At 33.1% G+C, this 22,780-nt stretch overlaps 4 protein-coding genes across 5 annotated transcripts; 2 read left to right on the top strand and 2 right to left on the bottom strand.

Moving 5' to 3' along the window:
- Positions 1–445: 445 nt before the first annotated feature.
- Positions 446–5,948, bottom strand: LOC105773450 (jacalin-related lectin 3). 2 transcript variants are annotated; one of them, XM_012595374.2, is made up of 7 exons: positions 5,749–5,948; positions 5,451–5,660; positions 4,480–4,944; positions 3,205–3,429; positions 1,907–2,275; positions 1,591–1,809; positions 446–924 (listed from the first exon to the last, which is right to left on the bottom strand). In XM_012595374.2, exons 1-7 carry the CDS (start codon positions 5,749–5,751, stop codon positions 628–630), a joined length of 1,788 nt encoding a protein of 595 aa, XP_012450828.1. In that variant the 5' UTR covers positions 5,752–5,948; the 3' UTR covers positions 446–627. The 2 variants fall into 2 exon arrangements, with proteins under 2 accessions (XP_012450828.1, XP_012450827.1); XM_012595373.2 differs by having other exon boundaries at positions 3,205–3,441; positions 5,749–5,947.
- A 4,231-nt stretch (positions 5,949–10,179) lies between these two features.
- On the top strand, positions 10,180–14,545 carry LOC105773449 (beta-galactosidase 5). Its single transcript, XM_012595372.2, has 18 exons — positions 10,180–10,527; positions 10,624–10,719; positions 10,805–10,917; positions 11,008–11,074; positions 11,179–11,271; positions 11,782–11,925; positions 11,996–12,084; positions 12,162–12,267; positions 12,349–12,436; positions 12,508–12,626; positions 12,717–12,878; positions 12,963–13,141; positions 13,239–13,348; positions 13,421–13,530; positions 13,605–13,712; positions 13,798–13,911; positions 13,994–14,196; positions 14,281–14,545. The coding sequence occupies exons 1-18, from the start codon at positions 10,357–10,359 to the stop codon at positions 14,411–14,413; spliced, it is 2,205 nt and encodes a 734-aa protein (XP_012450826.1). The 5' UTR covers positions 10,180–10,356; the 3' UTR covers positions 14,414–14,545.
- A 1,736-nt stretch (positions 14,546–16,281) lies between these two features.
- Positions 16,282–17,399, top strand: LOC105774064 (uncharacterized). The gene has a single exon (XM_012596393.2). It carries the CDS (start codon positions 16,357–16,359, stop codon positions 17,218–17,220), a length of 864 nt encoding a protein of 287 aa, XP_012451847.1. The 5' UTR covers positions 16,282–16,356; the 3' UTR covers positions 17,221–17,399.
- Positions 17,400–19,712: 2,313 nt separating this feature from the next.
- On the bottom strand, positions 19,713–22,537 carry LOC105774225 (purple acid phosphatase). Its single transcript, XM_012596627.2, has 8 exons — positions 22,266–22,537; positions 21,986–22,186; positions 21,479–21,590; positions 21,169–21,398; positions 20,958–21,096; positions 20,398–20,618; positions 20,206–20,327; positions 19,713–20,117 (listed from the first exon to the last, which is right to left on the bottom strand). The coding sequence occupies exons 1-8, from the start codon at positions 22,443–22,445 to the stop codon at positions 19,919–19,921; spliced, it is 1,404 nt and encodes a 467-aa protein (XP_012452081.1). The 5' UTR covers positions 22,446–22,537; the 3' UTR covers positions 19,713–19,918.
- Between the last annotated feature and the right edge of the window lie 243 nt (positions 22,538–22,780).

The following is a 22,780-nucleotide window of genomic DNA, read 5'->3' as shown; positions in this document are numbered from 1 at the left end:
CATCATACTTAAAAAATCCAAATTCATGGACCAAATTGGGAAAAGCTCCTAAGTTTAAGGGCTAAATGTAAATTTATCCCTTTAAAGTATGTTGACATGGATTATTTTTTGTGCTGAAAGAGTTTCTTAAAAAACTGATATAAATCAATATTTTAATCGAAGAACCTCAAGTTGCTGTCATTGGTCGAGTATTCACCTTCCTCAAGAATTGTTTGGGTTCGAATCGTAGGAACGTGGCCTATTGTGTTTGCAGTGATTTGCTATTACCGGTGGTGTGTGAGTTGTACCAAAATTTAGTAGTGTGAACTATTTGAGCTAACTAATAATATTAGAAAAATATAATGTTTAAATCATGTCAAATTAAATACAAAGACTAGCCGACTAAGGCTTAGCTTGGTTGGCATTGGTATTGTTGCCAGAATAGGAGGATCTGAGTTCAAGCACGTTGAAACACTTTTATCCTTTTATTTAAGGGTTGGAGATAGATTATAAGTAGTTGTAGGCATTATATAAAAATTATTACAAATATTAAATCCCACCTAAGCAAAAACAACAATAATCCATGGTCATTTGCCTACCAATATTATCTTAACCAGTGTACCAAAAAACACCCATATAGATTACAATTCAACTGAAAAATTTGAAGAGAGACCTCTTAGTTGTTCTTTGATTTCCTAGCCAATGCTGCATATGAACTCCAATGGCATCCAAATAAGAGCTGCTCCTCCCATGGAACCCCACTACCTTTCCCTCTGTTATGGTTGAAGTGAAATACGTCCCTTTCTCCTCACCAAATGGACCATACTTGCCTCTGCTGGTGTTAAACGTTAATGACTTTACAACTTTGAGCTGCTCGTCATTGTTAATGGTGCCATAATAGCCGGATATGCAATTCAGTACCTCGTGCGGATCATCCAATTTCACCTGCAAAAAATCAAGGTTTTGGTCTGTTAAAAAATACCAGCTTAGTAGACCTGCCAGCTGAGTTGTTTGGGTTATTTCGAGCTCAAATTGTTTCGGATCCAGGTCATTTTAAGTTAGGGCAATTTAAGTTTGGAGTCAATCTGGTTCGGGTCATTTGAATTATTTTCTTTTTATTATTTCAAGTTCAAGTCATTTGGGTTTGAAGCTCGAGTTTTTCTCCATAAGTCATTATGGATTTAGATTATTTTGGGTTCTGATCACTTTAAGTATAGGCCATTTTGAGTTATTTGTTCGTGTTTGTATAGTTTCAAATTTAGATTATTTCGCGTTCAGGTTAGGTTCAAGCTTAGGTTAATTTGAGTTTAAAATTCGAATTGTTTCTAGTTTAAACCATTTTGAGTTCGGGTTAATCTGGTTTGGATAATTTTGGGTCTGTTATTCAAGTTTATCAGTTGAAGTTTTTAGGTTGGGTTTTTTTCTGTTACTTGCACATGTCATTTCGGGTTCATGTCATTTTGGGTTTGTATCATTTCAAGCTCAAATCATTTCATGTTTGGATTATTCTAAAGTTCTGGTCATTTTTCATGTTTGGGTTAGACAAGTTCGGATTGTATATTTTTTATGACCAAATCAGACTAGGTTGAGAGTGAATTAAAGTTTAATTACCCGATTTGTGGTAGTTCCATCATGACCTCCATGTTTCACAGACCAAACTGATTGTCCATTCCGATCATACTCAACCTGAATTGAGCAAATAGCATCAGATTTCGTTATATAAATTTGTTTAATCCCAGAATATACTCCATCATCCCATGGTCGTCCTCCATCTCCTCCCCAAGGTCCAGGTCCACACGGTGCTGGTTCTTTCACCACACTACAAGCAACCTAAAAATATTCAATCCAAATCATATACATCAGTAAGTACATAATTTTACGCTCTATCAGTGAATCTGGTAACAACATATCAATGAAAACAAAATACCTCTTCAATCGGTCCTCGCTTGGCTAGCACTAGTTTGTTCGACCACGGAGAATTATCAATCTCGGCTATAGTCCTTTCACCTTGGATGATTGCTCGGGACAAAGGTGGCTTTGGTGGTGGTACTTTAGTTTCCATGACGTGCACGCCAAAAGCATCCAAGAATAAACCCTCTTTGCCATGGAATCCAACAATCTTGCCTTCATTGATTTTGTTGGAGAAAGAAGGTCCTTGTTCATCTCCATATGGTCCATGCTTTCCTTTGTTGGTGTAGAATGTAAGTGACTTGATCACATTAGGCCCTATGTACATTAATGGTCCGAACGTTCCCGTTACGTGCGTCAAAATTTCTGACGGATAATCAAACATTATCTGTGGATAATGGAACCGTTAAATATTTATCCAAATTTTGATGGATAATTAGTTTGTATTCTAGTATAACCGTATTGGTTGAAGATCAATTAGTGATTAAGCATAGGCTTTGAAAACATAGAATAGGTATTAACTTTTAGAGTTTGACTTAAATATAAAATTGGTCCTCAAATTATACTTTTTCCACTTCGGTACCTAAAGTTTTTTAAAATCAAAAGTAGTACCTAAACTATCAATTTTGTCTCATTTTATTTCAAAATACGATACCAACCAATAAGAACGTGATGATTACACATTCTTATTGAATATCAGATTTTTGAGTAAATTAAGACGGATTTAATACTTTATGTACCACTTTTGAAAAAAAAAAGCCTTTAAATGCCTAAATGAGAAAAGCAATATAATTTAGGTGCCAGTTTTTTAGTTAAGCATTAAAACCATGAGAAATGTGTAATCTATGGGAGAAGTGTTTTATAGAGAGGAACAAAAGAGTTTACTAAAACACTGGGTTGACAGGTATCTAGGTAATTAATGTTTTGAATATTGGATTGATGATTGAATTAGTCAAACCATCAATTCTCGGTTCAATTGGTTCAACAATCAGCCTAAAACAATTAAAAAAAATTATAAACCAAATCATGTGTTTAAATTGCCAATTTTTTGTCTTGACTACCGATTTTTTACCAATCCTGAGCCATACACTCAAAGGCTGATTCAATTTTGTTGTCTAGATTAATGATATATCGACTGGTCTAGTTCGATTCCAACAACACTATAAACAGTAGGAAACCAAAAAAAATAAATTTGAAAACGTCAAGGAGCACGGAAATTAAATTTATTTCGGGGCTCGAGTTTACCGGTATTTTGAATTCATTGTAATTTTCATTTCTGAATATTGATTTGAATTCTACAAGAGAAGCTAGACTCACCCTTTCAGTTTTGAAACCTCCGGTGCCTCCATGTTTGCTTCCCCAATGTGCTTGTCCATTGCGGTCATAGCAAACCTTTATTGATACAATTCCAACATTGCGTGATAAAGTAATTTGCCTTACACCGGTATAGGTTCCATCATCAAATTTGGTTCCACCATTGCCACCCCATGGTCCATAAGCTATCACTCCTTCCGGTACGTTCGATGGCAGCTTCTCAGGTGTCTGAAATGAAACCTTAAACATGCAAGAAAGAAGAAGAAATTGTATCTTGCCTATAATATAAACGGGATATCAAAAGTAGAGTTTAGACCCGTTAATTGAATAGGTCGGGTTGGTTTCTATTTGAGTCAATCTAGATCGATCAATTTGAGTTTTATAATTCTAGGTTTATTTCGAGTTTTCATCATTTTGAATTCGTGTCCGTTTTAAATTCAAATCATTAGGATTTACCAGTTTTCGAGTTTAGGTTTTACATTTTTATTGTTCATATAGCACAAAAGGAAAATCAAAAGTAGATTTTAATTGGTTTTAAATCGGGTCAATTTGAATAGTACAATCATTTAAAGTTTGGATTATTTCGAATTTGTGTCAATTTTGATTCCAAATCATTCAAGTTTGCCATTCGAATTTTTCAAATCTAGTCTTTTTAGGTTTTATACTTGGGTTAAAATCATTTCAGGTCACCTGTTCAAGTGAGTTTGGGTTCAAGTCAATTGAGTTTGGGTTATTTTGAATTCAAACCATATTGAGTCTGTTTGAATTAGGTAGGTTTAGATTGAATCATATTTGTCAATCATGTTACTAGGTTCGATCCTTGTGTTTGTAAATTCTTTCCCCTTCCCTCAATGTAATGTAATTGTTCATTTGTATAATAATAAAAAAAATTGAATCGTATTTGGATTCAAATTTAGCAAGTCAAGTTTTAGGGTTTAGACCAATCTTCTTTCTTTTTTTATCTTATCATTTTGGGTTTGACACTTGAAATCGGTAATTTCAAATGTTCAAGTCAATTTGACTTTAGGTTAACTTGCGTTAGAATCATTCTAGATTCTAGTTATTCAAGTTTTTCAAGTCTAGTCATTCAAGTTTGGCACTAGGGTTTGAGTCATTTTAGATCACTTGATCAAATCATTTTGAACTCAAACTAAATCGAATTTGAATTATTTCTAATTTAGGTCATTTTGAGTTCAAATTATTTCTAATTTGAATTAAACAAGTTCAAATTGAATCATATTCAAATCTAAATTAACCAAGTCGAGTTTTAATTCTTACCTTGCCTTTGGTTTCTCCATCACTAGATTCTTCAGTACAACTCCTAGAGCCTCGCCTAGATAGCTCCCTTGGCAATGAATTCCCTATCAAATCCCTTTGTCTAACAGCTAAAACAATATCATAGCTTTCTCCAACACTTCCTTGTATCACTGAAAACCCATCTCTCTCACCTCCATTACCAGCAAAACTTTGTGCATGAACAATAGTCTTCGAATGATTCATTTTCAACATAGGCATTGAATAAACCCCAATTGCATCCAAATACCAACCAGACTTGCCATGGAACCCAACAATCTTCCCCCTATTCATTGAAAAACATGTCCCTTGTTCAACACCATAGGGTCCATAAGCTTTCCTATTGCTTTGCAAAGTGAGTGACCTAACCATAATAGGTCCCCTTTCATTAAGGTTACCGTAGTATCCATGGATTGATGTAAGAAACTCATTTGGGTAATCAAGTTTTACCTAAAACAAATTCAAAAATCACAAAAATAAGTATAGGGTTTATAAGGTCAAATTTTGCTATTAGACCTTGTAATTTTTGAATTTTGAAAGTTTTGGTCCTGATGACCAAACGGTTGCAGTTAAATTCTTATATTGGTCTTGTATCATGTATAGTTGTAGATTTAGTCCATATTCTACAACTAGATCATTATTAGTCACTATATTTTTCAAATTTTTAATCTTAATGCAAACAACCGTCAATAAATCTATTAACTGTTTTTTTTTAGTAACATATGGGAATAGCAAGTTGACAAAGCATTACATATGCGAAAATACGTTTGATGCATCAAATTTTGAAAAAAAAAAACTTAACTTATAAATTTAATAGTTACTATTTGGTCAGGACTAAAATTTTAAAATTCTAAAAATTCAGTGACCAAAAATGACCAAATTAAAATTAAGGGACTAAATCCATAACTTGCACATACTACAGGCGCTAATAATAGAATTTAATTCAAAAGGCTAACCTTATCCATCTTAGACCCTCCATCACCTCCATGCTTTCTTGACCAAATAGAGTTCCCTTCATTATCGTATTCGATTTGGATCGAGTCAATTCCAAGTCCATGAACTATCACCAATTGTTTTATGGTGAAGTTCACTCCATCGTCCCAGTATAATCCACCTTGGCCTCCCCATGGACCGTAGGATACCGGTTTTTGATAGCCGTCAAGATTCTAGCAACATGATCATGTAGGAGAATTAAATTAAAGCTGAAAATCAATAGAATTGTAAAACAAATTGTAAAAGGAAATTCATGGTTACCATTAATTCTTCGAGCAAGGAGCAAAAACAGGTGTATTTGAGCGACAAAAATGGGTGTTTTTTGAGTTGAAATATTAATGAAACAGAAATGTAGTTTTCAAATTGTGATGAAGAAGAAGCTTATTCTGTGTTCCACTTTGTAGGGAATCAATGCAAAGAGAAGTGAAGGGAATCCAATTTGATTTGAATTGTATATGGCTTTCATATGGAACAAAATGTAGTTTCCAAACGATCTAGCTGTAGATGACAAATACCCTTTCATATATTCCACTTGCTGAGGCCCAATTTTGTTAAATTCAATCTAAAATATTTTTGCAATCCAATTACATTTCCCCTGTTGGGCTCATACTATGGCACTTCAAGGTTCAAGCATTAAATTAAAGGCAACTAAACAATATTGGAAACATAGTTAACATGTGAGACAAATCGATTGGCCAAAACTCCATGCTTTGTTCGAATATCAATTAGGACATCAGTTTAGGGTAGTTAAAGTGTGTTTCAGTTTGCTAGTATTTATGACTTAACAATAAATGATTATATGAAAAATGTTATTTTTATTATTTGGTCGAATTTGAAGAGAGAAAAAGTACTTCTAAATGGCTTGTAACCTTATCTTTATCGGATTTTTTTTTGTTGGTGTTGGAAGGCATGAATTCGAAATTTAAAAGAGGAAATTTTTATGAATAAAGTCAACTTGAATTTATAGCTAATTTATCTGGTTTTTTTATTTGGGGTTGCAATTATTTAATGTTGTAACTTGTAAAGGTAGATTAGGTTTTAGTCAATAAGTGATCTAGACCAATTATTGAATAAAATCATTCAATAAGTAAAGTTTCAGATAGTAATATTATTATTCGAACTATATTAACAAATATTGTATGTCAATTTATCTCTTTAATATCTTACTCTCTTTTCGAATTTATTAGTTTTACTCCCATATTCTAACCTATGTTGCATCATCAATTAGGACAACAAATTAGAACATTCAGCAAATCGAAAGTTTTTTCAAAATATTTTAATATTCAACTCGAGAAGCTCGTAAATCTAATCAAACTTTAAATATTTTAATATTAGATGATTACTTTATTTTAATACCCACTTAAAACTTAAAATTGTCATTTAATTTTTTAAGAAATTAGGCCAATTGAAACTAATTCAGTTGACACTAATATTATTGTAGGAGATAGCAAATTCAAGTGGACTTAATCGTGCAATATAATTATTATGTGAGTGCAAATTTTAAAATAATTTTAAACCTAAACTCGTATATATAAATTGAATAAATAAGTTTAATTTAATCAAATTGAAATAGCTCAAATTTCTTAAAGTAAAGCTTGAATTTTTACAATATCATTTGATAAAATTCTAGCCGAATTTAAAGCAATCATTTTTTATAATTTAAACTTAATTCGACTCGATAAAATTTTTAACTAACCTAAGGCCCTAAAAGAGGAAAATCCCTAATAATGGAGTAAGGGGGGGGGGGGGGCTAAGTCTATAAGACTACACCTTTACTTCACGTGATCCAAAAATCGTGTTAAGCTGTTAGTTTCAAAAGTGAACAAATTTTGTCGAATATGTTGCTTTCACCGACGTAAACGGGACGGAGATGTAGCAGCACACTATTACTTGCCTTAAAATTGACAAACAAACGGGGCATCAACGGTGCCCCTTTTCCCAATCATTACATTCACTAAATAGGAAAACCGCGGATCCCATGTAGGGATAATAATTTAGATTGATTTAATTTTTGTAGTTAAATTTATGGTTCATTATAAATTCAGAACAAATGTAAATTTTTATTTGAATATCAAATTTGGGTGTTATAAATTTGTATCAGCATTACAGATTTAGATTATGATATTCGATAAATTTATAAATTAATTTTTTTAATATTCGAATATATATATCTGACTCGCTATCATTCCTACTACCGACACCACTCTTCCTCTCTCAACTCCCTTTTTCTTTCGTCATTATTATCGCATTGCATGATTGACTGAAATTTTCAAATAAACAAACTTGGGTTAACGTCGTCAACTTCAATATATTTTCCACGTATCGTTTCTAGACAACTTTTCATAGTGATAATAATCATTATGAGAATAATGGAGATTGTGGTTAAGCCTCATCCATCACAATCATGATTTATATATTAGTTCCTAATAAATTTGTCTGAAATTTTAATTTTAAAATTATCACATTATTTTGTTTAGATCAACTTTAAATTTATGTTGTTTTACTATTTGATTGTTTCCAGCTTCAATAAAATTTTTATTTAAATGATTATCCGAATATTTCAGACCGTTAACCGAAATTGAATTCAAACAGATTAATTGACTCAAATGTTGATTATGTCAAGGTGAGATGAATGTGGTGATCTGGGTTCATAAATATAATTAGATTAAAAGCAAAAGCAAAAGAAAATAAGAGGACCCTTGCATGCAAAATAATGGGGAAAAAGTCAATCATGCAATTCTTTTAACAAAAATAATCATGCAAAAGAAAATTCCACTATATAACTTTAAATTTTATTTAATTTTTTAACCTAATAAAATCCTTATACAAATCACTAAAATCAACATAAAGAAGTCCCAATAATACAAGGGAGTTTACTTTAAAAGTGCTCCACACATTTTAACAATCATCCATTGTCATAGGATTATGTTTACTTCCCAACTTTATTTAAGGCTGGCCTTAATGCATATGCTTACTTATGTTTTATGTAATTTATTAAAAGTTCGGATTATTAGTTTAAGTCTAAATTTTCTTCGATATTCAAGAGAGTTTGAATAATATTAGATTCAGAAAATAAATTTTGGTAGAATTTTTAGATCCATTTAAAATATTAATCGAGTTTGAGTTTAACTCAATATTTAATTATATAATGTTTTGTTTTGTTTTTATATTATATAATTTATATCATTTAAAAATTAAATCTATAATTTAGTTCAATTGGCATCGGTATTATTGTCAATGTAGGAAGATGTGGATTCGAGTGTGCAAACATATTATTTTTTATTTAAAGGTTAAGGAGTGACTATTTATTACAAATATTTTATGTGAAATTTAAGTTGAAGGTATACAATGTGCAAAATAATAAAGAAAATGCTAGTTTCAAGGTATACTATTGAACCTTGAAGTGCAAAGTTATAGTAATAATATATACAAAATTTGTCTTATTTATTAGTCCTATTAGTATACATCACAACGATGAATTCTCGTGATTCTTCGCTTCAAATTCTAAAAATTCAGTCTTTAGGATAATATTAAAATATAACATATAAACTTTAGAGTAACATGCAATTAAATTTGGTAAAATTTTTCTATATACATAAATTATGAATTTATTTTATGTAATTTAATTGGTTCAATTTTAGTGATTATTCTTTTAATTTGGTTACAAAATTAAAATTTTGGTCTTTGACTCAGACGGTAGCATTTAAATTTGTTTAGTTAAAGTTGTAATTTAATACCATGCGTAAAATTGTAGATTTAGTTCATACTTTTCAATTTGATTATTTTTAATCCATATATTTTTGGATCTTAAAATTTTAATCTTGACGTAATCGATAGTCATTAAATTTATGAACTAGCTTTTTAGTAATCGACATTGCATTACACGTGTAATATTATATTTATCACTTGATTTTGAAAATAGTATAACTAGATTTAATGAATCTAACAATCGCTCTTTTGGCTATGATTGAAAATTTAAAGTTCAAAAAGTGTTGTAGACTAAAAATACCTAATAAAAGTATAGGAACTAAATACACAACTTATACATAGCACATAAATTAATAGTAAAACTTAACCATCAAATTTTTCTTCACTTATTTGTATAGAGTGCAATACTACTAAGGTTTCAAGTTTGATTTCAGATGAAAAATAATATTGAAAGAAATTTTAAGTAAAAGTGTTATGGAATTCTTTATATTAGGCATCAAGTTGTATTTCGTCTCTAATTTACTAAAATAAGTAAATTAATCTTTGTACGCAAAGAATAAATCGATCTTTTTATTAAAATTTCATCTAATTCTATTGTTAAAACTAGTGTAGCTAATGAAATAATCAAATAGTTACATATGACGTGTCACTTATACCTCATGTTGACCGTACATGAACAAACTTTTAACAATAGAAATAGATGAAATTTTAAAAGACCATTTTGCTATTTAATCTAATATATAGAGACTATTTTACTATTTTTTAACAAAAGAACAAAATACAATCTAACTCTTAATATACTTACGATACTTTTATTGAATTTTTATCATTTAAGAATTTGATCTAACTTGATTTCAGATATAATGGGATTCAATGTAGCTACCGGATACCGAAATTTCAGAAAAAAAAAGGGTTATAATCATGTATTGATTAAAATTTTTTTTTAGATAATTTACTTCCATTAAAGCTACCTGTGTCACTTATCAGTGTATAGTACCATTTTCTTCTCTGGCTGAAAAAGCATAAGACACACACTGTCATAACATTTCACAAAACATGATCCAACTACACAATGCTAGATTGTTAATCACAGAGTAGCATCATTTTTTCACCAAAAATTCAAGCTTTCTTTTTTTCTTTTTCTTCAAAATTGAAGTGAAAATGGAAACTATCTCAGTTCCCAAATTCATATTTTTCTTCATCACAGCCATGTTTATGAGCTTCAATCTGATCCACTGCACCATTACCTATGACAAGAAATCTATTGTCATCAATGGACAAAGAAGAATCCTCATCTCTGGTTCCATTCATTATCCAAGAAGCACCCCTGATGTGATTCTCTTTTCAATTTCATCCCTATTCTTTCTTTTTTCCATTTCCCCCCTCAAAAACAATACTGATTTCTGGGTTTTTTTTTCGTGAATGTAGATGTGGGAAAGTCTTATCAAAAAGGCTAAAAATGGTGGCTTGGATGTTATAGACACATATGTTTTTTGGAATGGCCATGAACCTTCACCAGGCAATGTAAAAAACTTGTCTTTAGATCTCAAAAAACTATGCCTTTTATTTTTTTGATTTTTACTCCACTTCCCCCCCCCCCATTGTACAGTATAATTTCGAGGGCAGATATGATTTAGTACGGTTCATCAAGACAGTGCAAAAAATGGGTTTATATGTTCATCTTCGAATTGGTCCCTATGTTTGTGCAGAGTGGAATTTCGGGTACTTACTATTTTTAACCTTTTTTTAAGCATTTTTTAAGGTACATGCATGTTTGATTATGATTAAAGATTGTTTTTTTTTTTAATACAGAGGATTTCCAGTTTGGTTAAAGTATGTTCCGGGTATTAGCTTTAGAACTGACAATGAGCCCTTCAAGGTAAAGATTAAACTTTTTTTTAGATTTGAAGAAGAAAGGGATCAAATTGGAAAAATAAGTTAATAGCTTTTTTAATAAAATTCTATTTTTTTTCTTCCTTGCAGAGAGCAATGCAAGGATTTACAGAGAAAATTGTCCAAATGATGAAGAATGAAAAGCTTTTTGCTTCACACGGTGGCCCCATTATCCTTTCTCAGGTTTGAAACTAAGATGCCTTACTGTGTTGACTCATGTATATTATACGTAGATTGAGAATGAGTCCTAGGTTAGATTGCATTTTGCCCCTTTTACTAAAACAAATGGACAAATTAGTCCCTTTAGGTTAGATTAAAGAGCAAACTAGTCCTTCAGCTAAAAATTCCATTAATTTCTACTGTTAGAACTAGTCTTTCTGTTAAAAAATTTATTAATTTCTACGATTAAAAACTGGTCCTGTACGTCAGCATGAAGTATATGTGACACAACACGTATCACTGTTTGGTTATTTCATCAATCAAGACAGTTTTTAAGAATATAGATGGATGAAACTTTTAACAAAAAGGCCAGTTTGGCCTTTGATCTAATATACAAGGACTAATTTGCACAGTTTTTAGGAGAGGGAACAAAGTGCAATCTGACTCTTACTACAGTGGCCTCTGTGCTACTTTTATCAATGCCTTACTATGTTGACTCATATATGTATATGTATATGTATTTATGTATTGTAGATTGAGAATGAATATGGTCCTGAGAGTAAGGCACTAGGAGCAGCTGGTCATGGATATGTTAATTGGGCTGCAAAAATGGCAGTCGGATTAGATACCGGAGTTCCATGGGTAATGTGCAAGGAAGATGATGCACCAGACCCTGTGGTAAGCTGTCTTGTGCTCTCTCATTCCTGGATTTTCCATTTTTTGGCTGATGAATTTATCTTGAATGCAGATAAATACGTGTAATGGCTTTTACTGCGATGCGTTCTCTCCGAACAAACCTTACAAGCCTATGTTGTGGACCGAGGCTTGGAGCGGTTGGTGAGTACTTTCTTTTCGATGGATGTAATGTTAAGCCTGTTTGTTTAACCGATGTTTCTACTCTTGATAATGAGAAGGTTTACTGAATTTGGCGGCCCAATTCACCGTCGCCCAGTTCAAGACTTAGCATTTGCAGTTGCTCGTTTCATACAAAAGGGCGGCGCGTTTATTAACTATTATATGGTTAGTTAACATATTCATTTCGGTTTACGATTGAAAATGAGTCATACTCCTTACGGGTTATGCTCTATTTGCTTTGGATAGTACCATGGAGGAACCAACTTTGGACGGACAGCTGGTGGACCGTTTATTACGACCAGTTATGACTATGATGCTCCGATTGATGAATACGGTGAGAAACTGAGTTCATTTGGTTGCTGTGTTCTCATAGATCCTTTTTACTTACAAGTTCGAGTTGTTTAGGATTAATCCGGCAGCCTAAATACGGTCATCTAAAGGAGCTTCATAAGGCTATTAAGCTATGCGAACATGCTTTAGTTTCCTCGGATCCTACAGTTACTTCATTGGGAACCTTTCAACAAGTATGCCATCTCTTGTCATCCATAGGTGATACAGAATTCGGTGTTAATTAAAACTTTACACTCGTAATGTTAATTATGTTTGTCTTTCAGGCTCATGTATTTTCTTCAAAAGGAAGTTGTGCAGCTTTTCTCTCGAATTATGATATGAAATCCGCTGCTAGTGTGATTTTCAATAATCGGCATTACAAGTTGCCTTCTTGGTCTATTAGTATCCTTCCTGATTGTAGAAACGCGGTGTTTAATACTGCAAAAGTAAGTGAATCCTAAGGCCTTTTGTCATTATATCTGATGATTTTCGTATTGAAGTACTTATATAATTATCGTATGCACGTCAAGGTCAGGGTTAAAACTTCGCATACCAAAATGTCGCCGACAAATTCGAAGATGTTCTCGTGGGAGACCTACGATGAAGACATTTCTTCTCTAGGGGAAAGTTCAAGAATTACGGCTCGGGGACTCTTGGAGCAGATGAATGTTACCAGAGATACAAGCGACTACCTTTGGTACACCACGAGGTGCGGAACTGCATTTTATATGCTCGAATTCTTTTTTTGTTTTTCATAATTTTAGAAATAACAACTCAATTAAATCTCGTATACACTTTCATTCCAGCATTGACATTAGTCCATCGGAATCGTTTCTACAAGGAGGAAAAAAGCCAACACTCAATGTAGATTCAGCTGGCCATGCCCTTCATGTCTTCATCAACGGACAGTTCTCGGGTATATTTGTTGATTTACTCAGTGACTGAAATTTCCATATATGTTTTCTAAGTCATATGATTAAAATCACAGGGTCAGCATTCGGGACTAGGAAAGACCGAGGATTCACATTTACGGGGCCGGTGAACCTACATGCTGGAGCAAATCATATCGCACTTGTCAGCGTAGCTGTTGGATTACCGGTTAGTTGCTATTTTACCGTATTTAACTCGATGCATATTCAACCATCTGATACAAATTTATGGTCGTGTTGTAGAATGTTGGACTGCATTTCGAGACATGGAAAACGGGAATCGTAGGTGTTTACTTGAATGGCCTTGACAAAGGAAAGAAAGATTTGTCGTCACATAAATGGTCGTACCAGGTTTGATTACTACTTGCTGTAACATGCAACGTCTACAAATTTTCAGGTTCCGATAATGCTTTATAAAAACCATACTCTCAAACAGGTTGGTTTAAAAGGAGAAGCAATGCATTTGGCCTCACCGGAAGAAGTCTCATCCGTTGAATGGATCCAAGGTTCACTGGCCACTCAGAGTCGCCAGTCAATGACCTGGTACAAGGTAGAAAAATTGAAGGGACCCGAGATTGGGATTATTTAGATGGTGTGTCCCGACTTAACTATTAGCTTCGATATTGTTGCAGGCATATTTCGATGCACCAACAGGTAACGAACCGTTGGCTTTGGATATGCGGAGTATGGGAAAAGGCCAAGTATGGATCAACGGGCAAAGCGTAGGAAGATATTGGATGGCGTATGGGAATGGTGAGTGCGGTAAGTGTAGTTACTCGGGGACGTACCGGCCTACAAAGTGCCAGAGTGGTTGCGGCCATCCAACACAAAGATGGTAAACTCTCGAGAAATTACTTGGCTCCCTAGGAACTTGAATTTCTGCAACTCTAATCTCGGTATGTGATTCGAACATTTTTAGGTACCATGTTCCGAGATCGTGGCTAAAACCGAAACAGAATTTGTTGGTGGTGTTTGAAGAACTCGGCGGAGATGCATCGAAGATTTCGCTTGTGAGGAGATCGGTTTTAAATAGACACCATCATAATAAGTGATAAAAAGGTATGAAAGTAGAAAATGTTGCAGTTTCATTGTCTAAATGCGCCATTTGTTTTTAGAAGAGATGTTATTAAACAATGTTTTTAGAGTGCATGTTTTGAAGAAATGAATCATTCTTGCTTTATCAATTCTGATTCGAATTTGAAAATCCCAACCCGAAATTTGTATTAAACAAAATTAAAAATGACCAATTGGGGTTTGAATCAATTCAAAATCATCCCAACTATTCCATATGGCACGTCACGTATTATTGTTCGATTATTTCATCATCAGCGTTAATTTTTAACATGAAAATTTTAACAGAAAAGATTATTTTTCTTTTCGATCTAATGCAATATGATTCCTAATTAAGGGCCTTCATGATTTTTACCTCGAATTATACATTTATGATGTAAAATATATTTATAAAAAGTTATATTAAAATTAAATGAGGGGTTGATTAAAGTAATAAAATTCGGTTTTAAAATTTGATATCTTAAGTTTAAATCTTTACGAGTTTAATCATTTAAATTGACTTTTATACATTTTATAAAAATGATAAAAGAAATTGTAATCGCCAATAATAATATTTGTTATTTTATAAAATATAATTTTATTATTATTTCTATACTAAGGTGATGTCTAATTAAATCATGACCCCAATTCAGTTAAATACTTAAATATGATATTAAATTATGGCACGATAATGTGAATAAACAAAATTTATGTAAAATTATATTTATAAAAATAATGTTTAATTGAAAACAAAAATAAGAAGCAAATTTGATTAAAAATTAAAAATACTATTATAATAATATTTATTATTTAATAGAGTTGTCTAATGGCTAACCTAATTTTATTTTAAGCTATTCCAATCTGAATCAAATTCAATTTAAATAATTAAAAATATTTTTAAATTTAAATTAATTATATTTAAAACTATAAACAATAAAATGGACGAATGAAATAGATCGAATCAACCCAAAAACAGGTGTAAACTTAATTTTTTTGACCCATGGGGGAATCCTTTCTATTTATTACTTTATTGCCTACACTTGTTGACAATCAAAATATTTGGGATGGCTAGGAAGAATTTAGATTGTTAGGAAGAATTATAAAAACAAGACATGACATTAAAGCATTTTTCATGTAGTTTGGCATGACAAATTCTTTTCATTTTACTTTGATTACTTATAGAAATGTTCTCTTAATTTTGACATTATAGTTTGGTATCTTAATTTTACATTCAATAGGCCAGTTTGGCAGTTTTGCATTTTGGCATGATAATCAAAGTCTATATAAGACCTATATCAAGCAATGTAAAACAATCATTAACAAATCAAATCAAATATATACATAATGGGGGAGAAATCATGGGTGTTGATGTTCTGGTTGCTGTTGTTGATCATTGTTAGTCCCTCACGTCAAGCTGTTACAGCACTCGCCTCGGTTGGATTTGGGATGTTACCATATTGCCTATACTTGTTGACAATCAAAATATTTGGGATGGTTAGGAAGAATTTAGATTGTTAGAAAGAATTCTAAAAATAGGACAAGACATTAAAGCATTTTCCATGTAGTTTAGCATGATAAATCCTTTTCATTTTACTTTGATTACTTATAGAAATTTTCTCTTAATTTTGCATTTAATCAAATTTTGGCATGATAGTTTGGCATCTTAATTTTACATTCAATAGGACAATTTGACAGTTTTACATTTTGGCATGACAATCAAAGTCTATATAAAAATTTACAATTTACAATACTCTGTAAAAGTTGTGGTACTTAAATTTTGTTGACCCAACTCGACTCGACTTGATTCGTCTCACATAAATACACGTGACAAAGATATATCTGGATCAGGGAAGTGAGTTCCACGTAGGAATCCTTTCTATTTATTACTTTATTATTTTGTTTTCACTTAGGCAATACATCAAACTGTTTCTGGTCATTTTCTTCAATGGCTTCCCCTCAATTAATCCCTTCACATTCATCGTTCAATCATCGAGCTTCGATAAACCCTAATTCCTCCAATCCCTCTCTTTCAAGCCCCAATTTAAAACCCATTTCAAAGCCATCTTCGCTCCTTCAACGGCGCAAATTCCAAAGGGTCACCTCTCTCCGTTGCTCGGCTTCTTCTTTCCCGGAGAAACACCGCATGAACTCGGCCAAATCAGACGACGTCGTTGAGCTTCCTCTATTTCCTCTCCCTTTAGTTCTCTTCCCCGGTGCTGTTCTCCCTCTCCAGATCTTTGAGTTCCGTTACCGCATCATGATGCACACCCTGCTCCACACCGATCTCCGGTTTGGCGTTATCTATTCCGACGCCGAAACCGGAATCTCCGGCGTCGGTTGCGTCGGAGAGATTGTCAGACACGAGCGTCTCGCCGACGATCGGTTCTTTCTTATATGTAAAGGACAGGAACGGTTCCGTATAACCGACCTCGTCCGTACGAAACCGTACATAGTCGCAGAAGTCGACTGGCTTGAAGACCGGCCCTCCGTTGACGATGAAGATTTGGAAGGGTTGGCGAATGAAGTGGAGAGTTGTATGAAAGACGTGATACGGTTATCGAATCGGCTTAATGGTAAACTGGAAAAGGAAGTAAAGGATTTGAGGAAGAACCATTTTCCGACGCCGTTTTCGTTTTTCGTAGGGAGTACATTTGAAGGGGCACCGAGAGAACAACAAGCTTTGCTTGAGCTGGAATGTACGGCCGCCAGGCTAAAAAGGGAGAAGGAAACTTTAAGGAACACTCTTAATTACTTGTCCGCAGCATCGGCTTTGAAAGATGTGTTTCCCTCTTCAAGACGATGGGTTTAAGTAAATTTAACCAAAATTTGTTGAAATTTTGGTGAATATATATAGATGTTTTGATGAGCAATTTGATATGCATGAAGGTGGAAAATTTTGATATTTATGTTTGTATGTATGCTTGTTCTTTTACAACTAGTCATTAGAATCTTGAATGATATGGTTAATTTGCACTTAAGCTTATTGGAGATGTTTTGTTCTTGATGTTACTGCAAATTTGATTGTGTTCTTAAGCTTGGAGTGAATTAATGGCATGCTTGAGGACGTGCTTTAGTTTTTTTGTAGTGGGTAGTAGCTAGTTTTTCGAGCAGAATCTTGGAATGGGTTTTCCTATTTAATCATTTCTCCTTCATGTGCTCGTTATTTTACTACTAGTCATTACAATCTTGAATGAATTATTGATGTTGATATGGCCAGTTTGCGCATAAGCTAGCTGTTTGGAGTTGTTTTATTCTTATTGTTACTGCGAATTTGATTGTGTTCTTAAGCTTGGAGTGAATTGATGGGATGCTGGATGTCCTTTAGTTTCCTTGAAGTGGGTACTAGCTAGTTTTTTTAGTAGAATTTTGGATAGGGCTTTCCTATTTAATCATTTGTCCTTCATGTGCTTATTATTGTACTACTAGTCATTAGAATCTAGAATGAATTACTGATGTTAACATGGTTAGTTTGCACGTAAGCTAGCTTTTTGGAGATGTTTTATTATTATCCTATGTTTGATGGGAGTATTATTTTTACACATGTTTTAATATATGGGTTAGCAATAAACTAACTCAATTGATAATATTTAACCACTTCTGTAACTTATTTTAGCAAAGAGAAGGAATATTTTCCGCTTACTTTGAAGAGGTCTTAGTTTTACTTATCTTTCTAGTTTCAAACTTAAATTTGTACTAACTATTCTTTATTTTCATGTCTAACTATTGTAGTACATAGGTAATAAATAAGCTTTTCCCTCATGTTATTACACTAGTTTAACTAGGCATTAATGTTACTACAAATTTGATTCTATTCTTAAGCTTGGAGTGAATTGATTGCATGCTTGATGTGCTTTAATTTCCTTGAAGTGGGTACTAGATAGTTTTTCGAGTAAAATTTTGGAAAGGGCTTTTCCTATTTAATCATTTTTCCTTCATGTGCTTGTTATTTTACTATAGTCATGAGAATCTTGATGCTTATTGATGTTAACATCGTTAGGTTGCACATAAGCTAGCTTGGAGAGGATTTCCTTGAAGCGGGTACTAGCCAGTGAACTGTTATTATAGGGGGCAAATGGAGACTTTGTTAGTGTGTTCTAAGCTGATACATTGCAGCATTACCGGTAAAAGTACCACAGAGGCTCTTGTATCAGGATTCAGATTGTATTTCTCCCCTTCTACTCAAAAAAATGGGCAAAATAGTCTTTGTAGTTAGATCAAAGAGTATACTGGTCCTTCTGCTAAAAATCTCATCCATTTCTACCGTTCAAAATTGGTCCTTATACATCAAAATGAGGTACACGTGACACGTCACATGTGACTATTTGGTTTTCTGTCAGTCAAGCTAGTTTTTAACAATAAAAATGGATGAAATTTAAAAAAGAAAAACAGATTACTTTTTGATTTAACGGACGAGGATTAATTTGCCCATGTTTTTAATAAATGGAGCAAAATGCAAACTGACTCTTAGTACAGGGATCTACATGGTACTTTTACCCAGCATAAGCCGTGGTAAGAAAGCTACAAATTTTTTTACTTAACTCAGCTTGTTATTTTAGCATTAGTCATTAGAGTCTTGAATGAAATATTGATGTTAACATGGTTAGTTTGCACATAAGCTGGCTTTTTAGAGATGTTTTATTGTTAATGTTACTGCAAATTTGATTGTGTTCTTAAGCTTGGAGTGGATTGTCGTTTGATGTGCTTGTGTACTAGCTAGTTTTTAGTGTAGAACTTTGGCAAGAGCTTTACTATTTAATCATTTTTTTACGTCAATTCCTCCAAGTTGACTGCTATTACATATGGAAAATGGAGACTTGTTAGTGTGCTATTAGCTGATTAATTGCAGCATTACACGTTGTAAGAAAGCTGTTTTCATCAATGGACAAAGGTGACTTTAGAGTTCTTATCTTTGGCTCCATTTATTGTCCCATAAGCATTCCTAAGATGGAATTTCAGGTTTGGAGTATATTTTATCTAAAAAAACAAATTAGATTTAATAAATTTATCACTCAGATCATTTTGAATAAAAAATTCGGATACTTTTAATTTGAACCTAAATTCATTTGAACCATCATCAAAACAACTTTAAATAACTTAAATATGAAGTTATAAAAATTGAAAACTTAAATATGAAGTTATAAAAATTGAAAAGGACAATATAATTTTTAGCTCTTAAACGGATTAGGATCATTTTAGTATTTGAAAATTTTTAATCTATTTAGATACATGAATTTGATAATTAAATGATTTTGAAAATCGACAATGCTTAAACTAGGAACATGTAAAGGTAACAATCATGAATACTCAATCGAATACTTTGGTCATCGTGTGCCCCAACGGAACATCAAACTTGGTTTTGTAGGACGGGTTGATGCCATTTTCATTGAAAAGAGGAAAAACCGAAAGAAATTCTGGGTAATTACGGTTCTTAAAACTCGAAGTTTGCAATCGGAGCAATGGAGATAACTAAACACTAGGTTAAAGCTATCTGGTTTTAATCACATTGATCAATATGATGCTACAAATGATTTCCCATAAGGATTCCAATATCTATTATGAAACCATAAAGAATCAGCTTCAACAGCGTATCCGTCTTGATTACGATGCCAACCGAAATAAGCATGTGTCCGGTTCTTGATATCGAATATACCATGACCGAAACTCGTCTCCCTATAAGCTGAGAAGTTTGGCTGTGGTTCCACCATGCTGTTTTAAACCAAGGAATGCTCATTAGTTATGTTCCAAGACGATCTCAGATGATATATCAACAAAATCCAAATATAATAATCATTACCCTAAAGCCGGTCCGTCATGATTTCCACCGTCTCCGATTGTTATGTAAACCGGTGCAAACAGGTCATGAACAGGAGTACACTTTCCATTCAATATATTGTATGCAATGTTGGATATCCGCTTCTGCAATGTGAGTTTACAAGTTAATATCCATCATAACTTTTGCTTTTGCAAATTTGGGTCTTGTACTTACAGATCGTTCATAGGCATGAACGTGACCGGAAAACACAACGTCAACTTTGTACTTTACAAACCATGACTCGTATACGACTCTCATGGTTTCACCTTCCATGTAATGATGCGAATTACTGTTATAAATCGGGCAATGCACAAGAACAATCAACCATGGTGTCTCACTTCTATTCACCTTTGGTAACTCTTTCTTTAGCCATTTGTATTGAGGAGTCGATTTTCCTATTAAAATCAAAGTTATATATATATCAGTAGGGTAAAACACGATAAAAGTATTATACAGGTCCCTAAGAATCATATTGCATTTTTGTCTCTACTAAAAAAATGGGTAAATTAGTCCCTATATGTCAGCATGAAGTACACTTGGCGTGTTCGGTTATTCCGTCAGCCAAGTTAGTTTTTAATAATAAAAATAGATGAAATTTTTAATAGAAAAGACTAATTTGCTCTTTGATTAACACACGACGACTAATTTACACATTTTTTGAGTAGAGGGAATAAAATGCAATCTTACTTCTAATACAATAACACATACATTCATAGGTCAAGTTTTAGCCTTACCATATGCCGAATAAGAAGACAAGACAATGATATAAGCTGAAGCTCTCTTGATTGAATACCATAACGGGGACGTACTACGTGATGATTCATACGGTACGTAGTATCGATGTGTATACGGTTTAAACGGCGTAGTTTCTTCCTGCAATACAACGATGGCTGTTAGACCATTAGGAAAATTGTATGTAAACAAGTTAGTGTTTGAATGGCTTACAATTTCCGGAGCGAAATCGAGTTCGTGATTCCCGGCAGTCCAAATCCAAGGTTGATACGCAGCGTTCCTCTCGACGAATCGTCCCCATGTATCCCACCGGGAATTATCGTGGAACGGATAATCGTTTGAGTATGATAGATCCCCTACATACAACACTGTTTGCCCTTTTTTCGGATTCGATTCGTAATGCGTGAGTGTAACATTTGAATCATGTGTTTGACCAAGATCCCCTGTTTTCAAAAACCAAACCAAACATAAAATGAAGCATAATGAAACAAGACAAGAACCAGCATTGTAATAATCAAAATACCTATTAGACCAAATGTATAAGGAACATCAGGACCAGTTCTTGGTGGTGTTACAAACCAGAATTGTCTAATGGAATCCCCTCTTCCAATCTCATACATGTATTTGGTATTATACTGCAATTGTTTAAAAAAAAAAAACCAGATAAAAATATAGGGTTGTACTAAGATTTAGATTGTATTTTGTCCCTTCTACTTAAAAAAAATGGATAGTTTAGCTTATATATTTAAATCAAAGAACAAATTGATTCTTTTGTTAAAATTTTATTCATTTTCACCGTAAAAATTGGCGTGGTTAACAACATAACCGGATGCCACATGTATTTCTTGTTGATATACATGGACCAATTTTTATAATAGAAATGTATAGAATTTTTAATAAAATGACTAATTTATTGTTTGATCTATTTTTGAGTAAAAGGAAAATACAATCCAACTCTTAATTCAATGCCTGTATAGTATTTTTACCCAATTTTGGCCTATAATGAAACAAAAATCAAAGAAAATTATACCTCTAAGTTGTTGATGGTGCAGTGATGAATATAACCAGAGGTGTAATTGAAGAACTTGTATCTCACAAAAATCCCTTCAGCTTTGTACTTATGGTTACTATTTTCAGACCAATAGTAAACCATGTTGGAACCAGGTTCATCAGGGGTTATCCATGAGATGATCACTCCACTACCATCCATATCCCCTTGTGTAATATGCACCTATAGAAAAAAAAAACAGACATGTAACATCTGAAAAAAGAACAAAGATTTGGGATTTTGAAGAAGAAACCAAACATACCTGTTGGGGTGCATTGTAACCAGAAGGAACCTGGAAAACATCACTGTCTAGGGGCATATCAGGTGAATACTTTTTTCTTACAAAGTTACCAGTTATTCCACCATTACAGATACCAAATGAACACAACATGAAACATAGGAAATAAAGAACAAAAGTGTCTGAAGCTGTAAGAAGGGCCATTTCCTCTTCAACCTACTACCGAATGGAACAGATACGCTATGTAAGAAGAAAGAAGTGTTTGGTAAAGTGATTGGTTTCCTTTTAGTATGTGTCTTTTTTCTTTTTTTTATAGATAGTGGATTCAATTGAAAGGATATGAAAAGTGTGTGGAGAAACTGTAGGAAAGCCAACCACGTGTCTATGACTGAACTCCAAAACTCGAGAAAGCGTGGCTTTTGTCCTAATTTGTGTTTGTTTCTGATATGGCAGTTTTTCGCTATGATGACCTACCAAACGCACAAAACATGACTTTTTTTTTCGATTTAAAATACTATCGATGTTGGTTTTACTATTTA

Source organism: Gossypium raimondii, chromosome 6 (genome assembly GCF_025698545.1).
Source record: "Gossypium raimondii isolate GPD5lz chromosome 6, ASM2569854v1, whole genome shotgun sequence".
In the NCBI taxonomy this organism is placed as follows: domain Eukaryota; kingdom Viridiplantae; phylum Streptophyta; class Magnoliopsida; order Malvales; family Malvaceae; genus Gossypium; species Gossypium raimondii.
Note: the sequence above shows the minus strand (reverse complement) of the source record. Positions and strands in the feature narration are given on the sequence as shown.

Coding starts and splice junctions, on each gene's coding strand:
- LOC105773450 (XM_012595373.2), bottom strand. Junction 4,945..5,450: donor GAGGGTCTAAGATGGATAAG/GTTAGCCTTTTG, acceptor AATTTGTTTTAG/GTAAAACTTGATTACCCAAA. Junction 925..1,590: donor ATGGAACTACCACAAATCGG/GTAATTAAACTT, acceptor GATTTTTTGCAG/GTGAAATTGGATGATCCGCA.
- LOC105773449 (XM_012595372.2), top strand. CDS start 10,357: ATGGAAACTATCTCAGTTCCCAAATTCATATTTTTCTTCATCACAGCC. Junction 11,272..11,781: donor GCCCCATTATCCTTTCTCAG/GTTTGAAACTAA, acceptor TATGTATTGTAG/ATTGAGAATGAATATGGTCC. Junction 13,912..13,993: donor AGTCAATGACCTGGTACAAG/GTAGAAAAATTG, acceptor ATATTGTTGCAG/GCATATTTCGATGCACCAAC.
- LOC105774064 (XM_012596393.2), top strand. CDS start 16,357: ATGGCTTCCCCTCAATTAATCCCTTCACATTCATCGTTCAATCATCGA.
- LOC105774225 (XM_012596627.2), bottom strand. CDS start 22,445: ATGGCCCTTCTTACAGCTTCAGACACTTTTGTTCTTTATTTCCTATGT. Junction 21,097..21,168: donor TCGATTTCGCTCCGGAAATT/GTAAGCCATTCA, acceptor GTTGTATTGCAG/GAAGAAACTACGCCGTTTAA. Junction 20,118..20,205: donor CATGACGGACCGGCTTTAGG/GTAATGATTATT, acceptor GGTTTAAAACAG/CATGGTGGAACCACAGCCAA.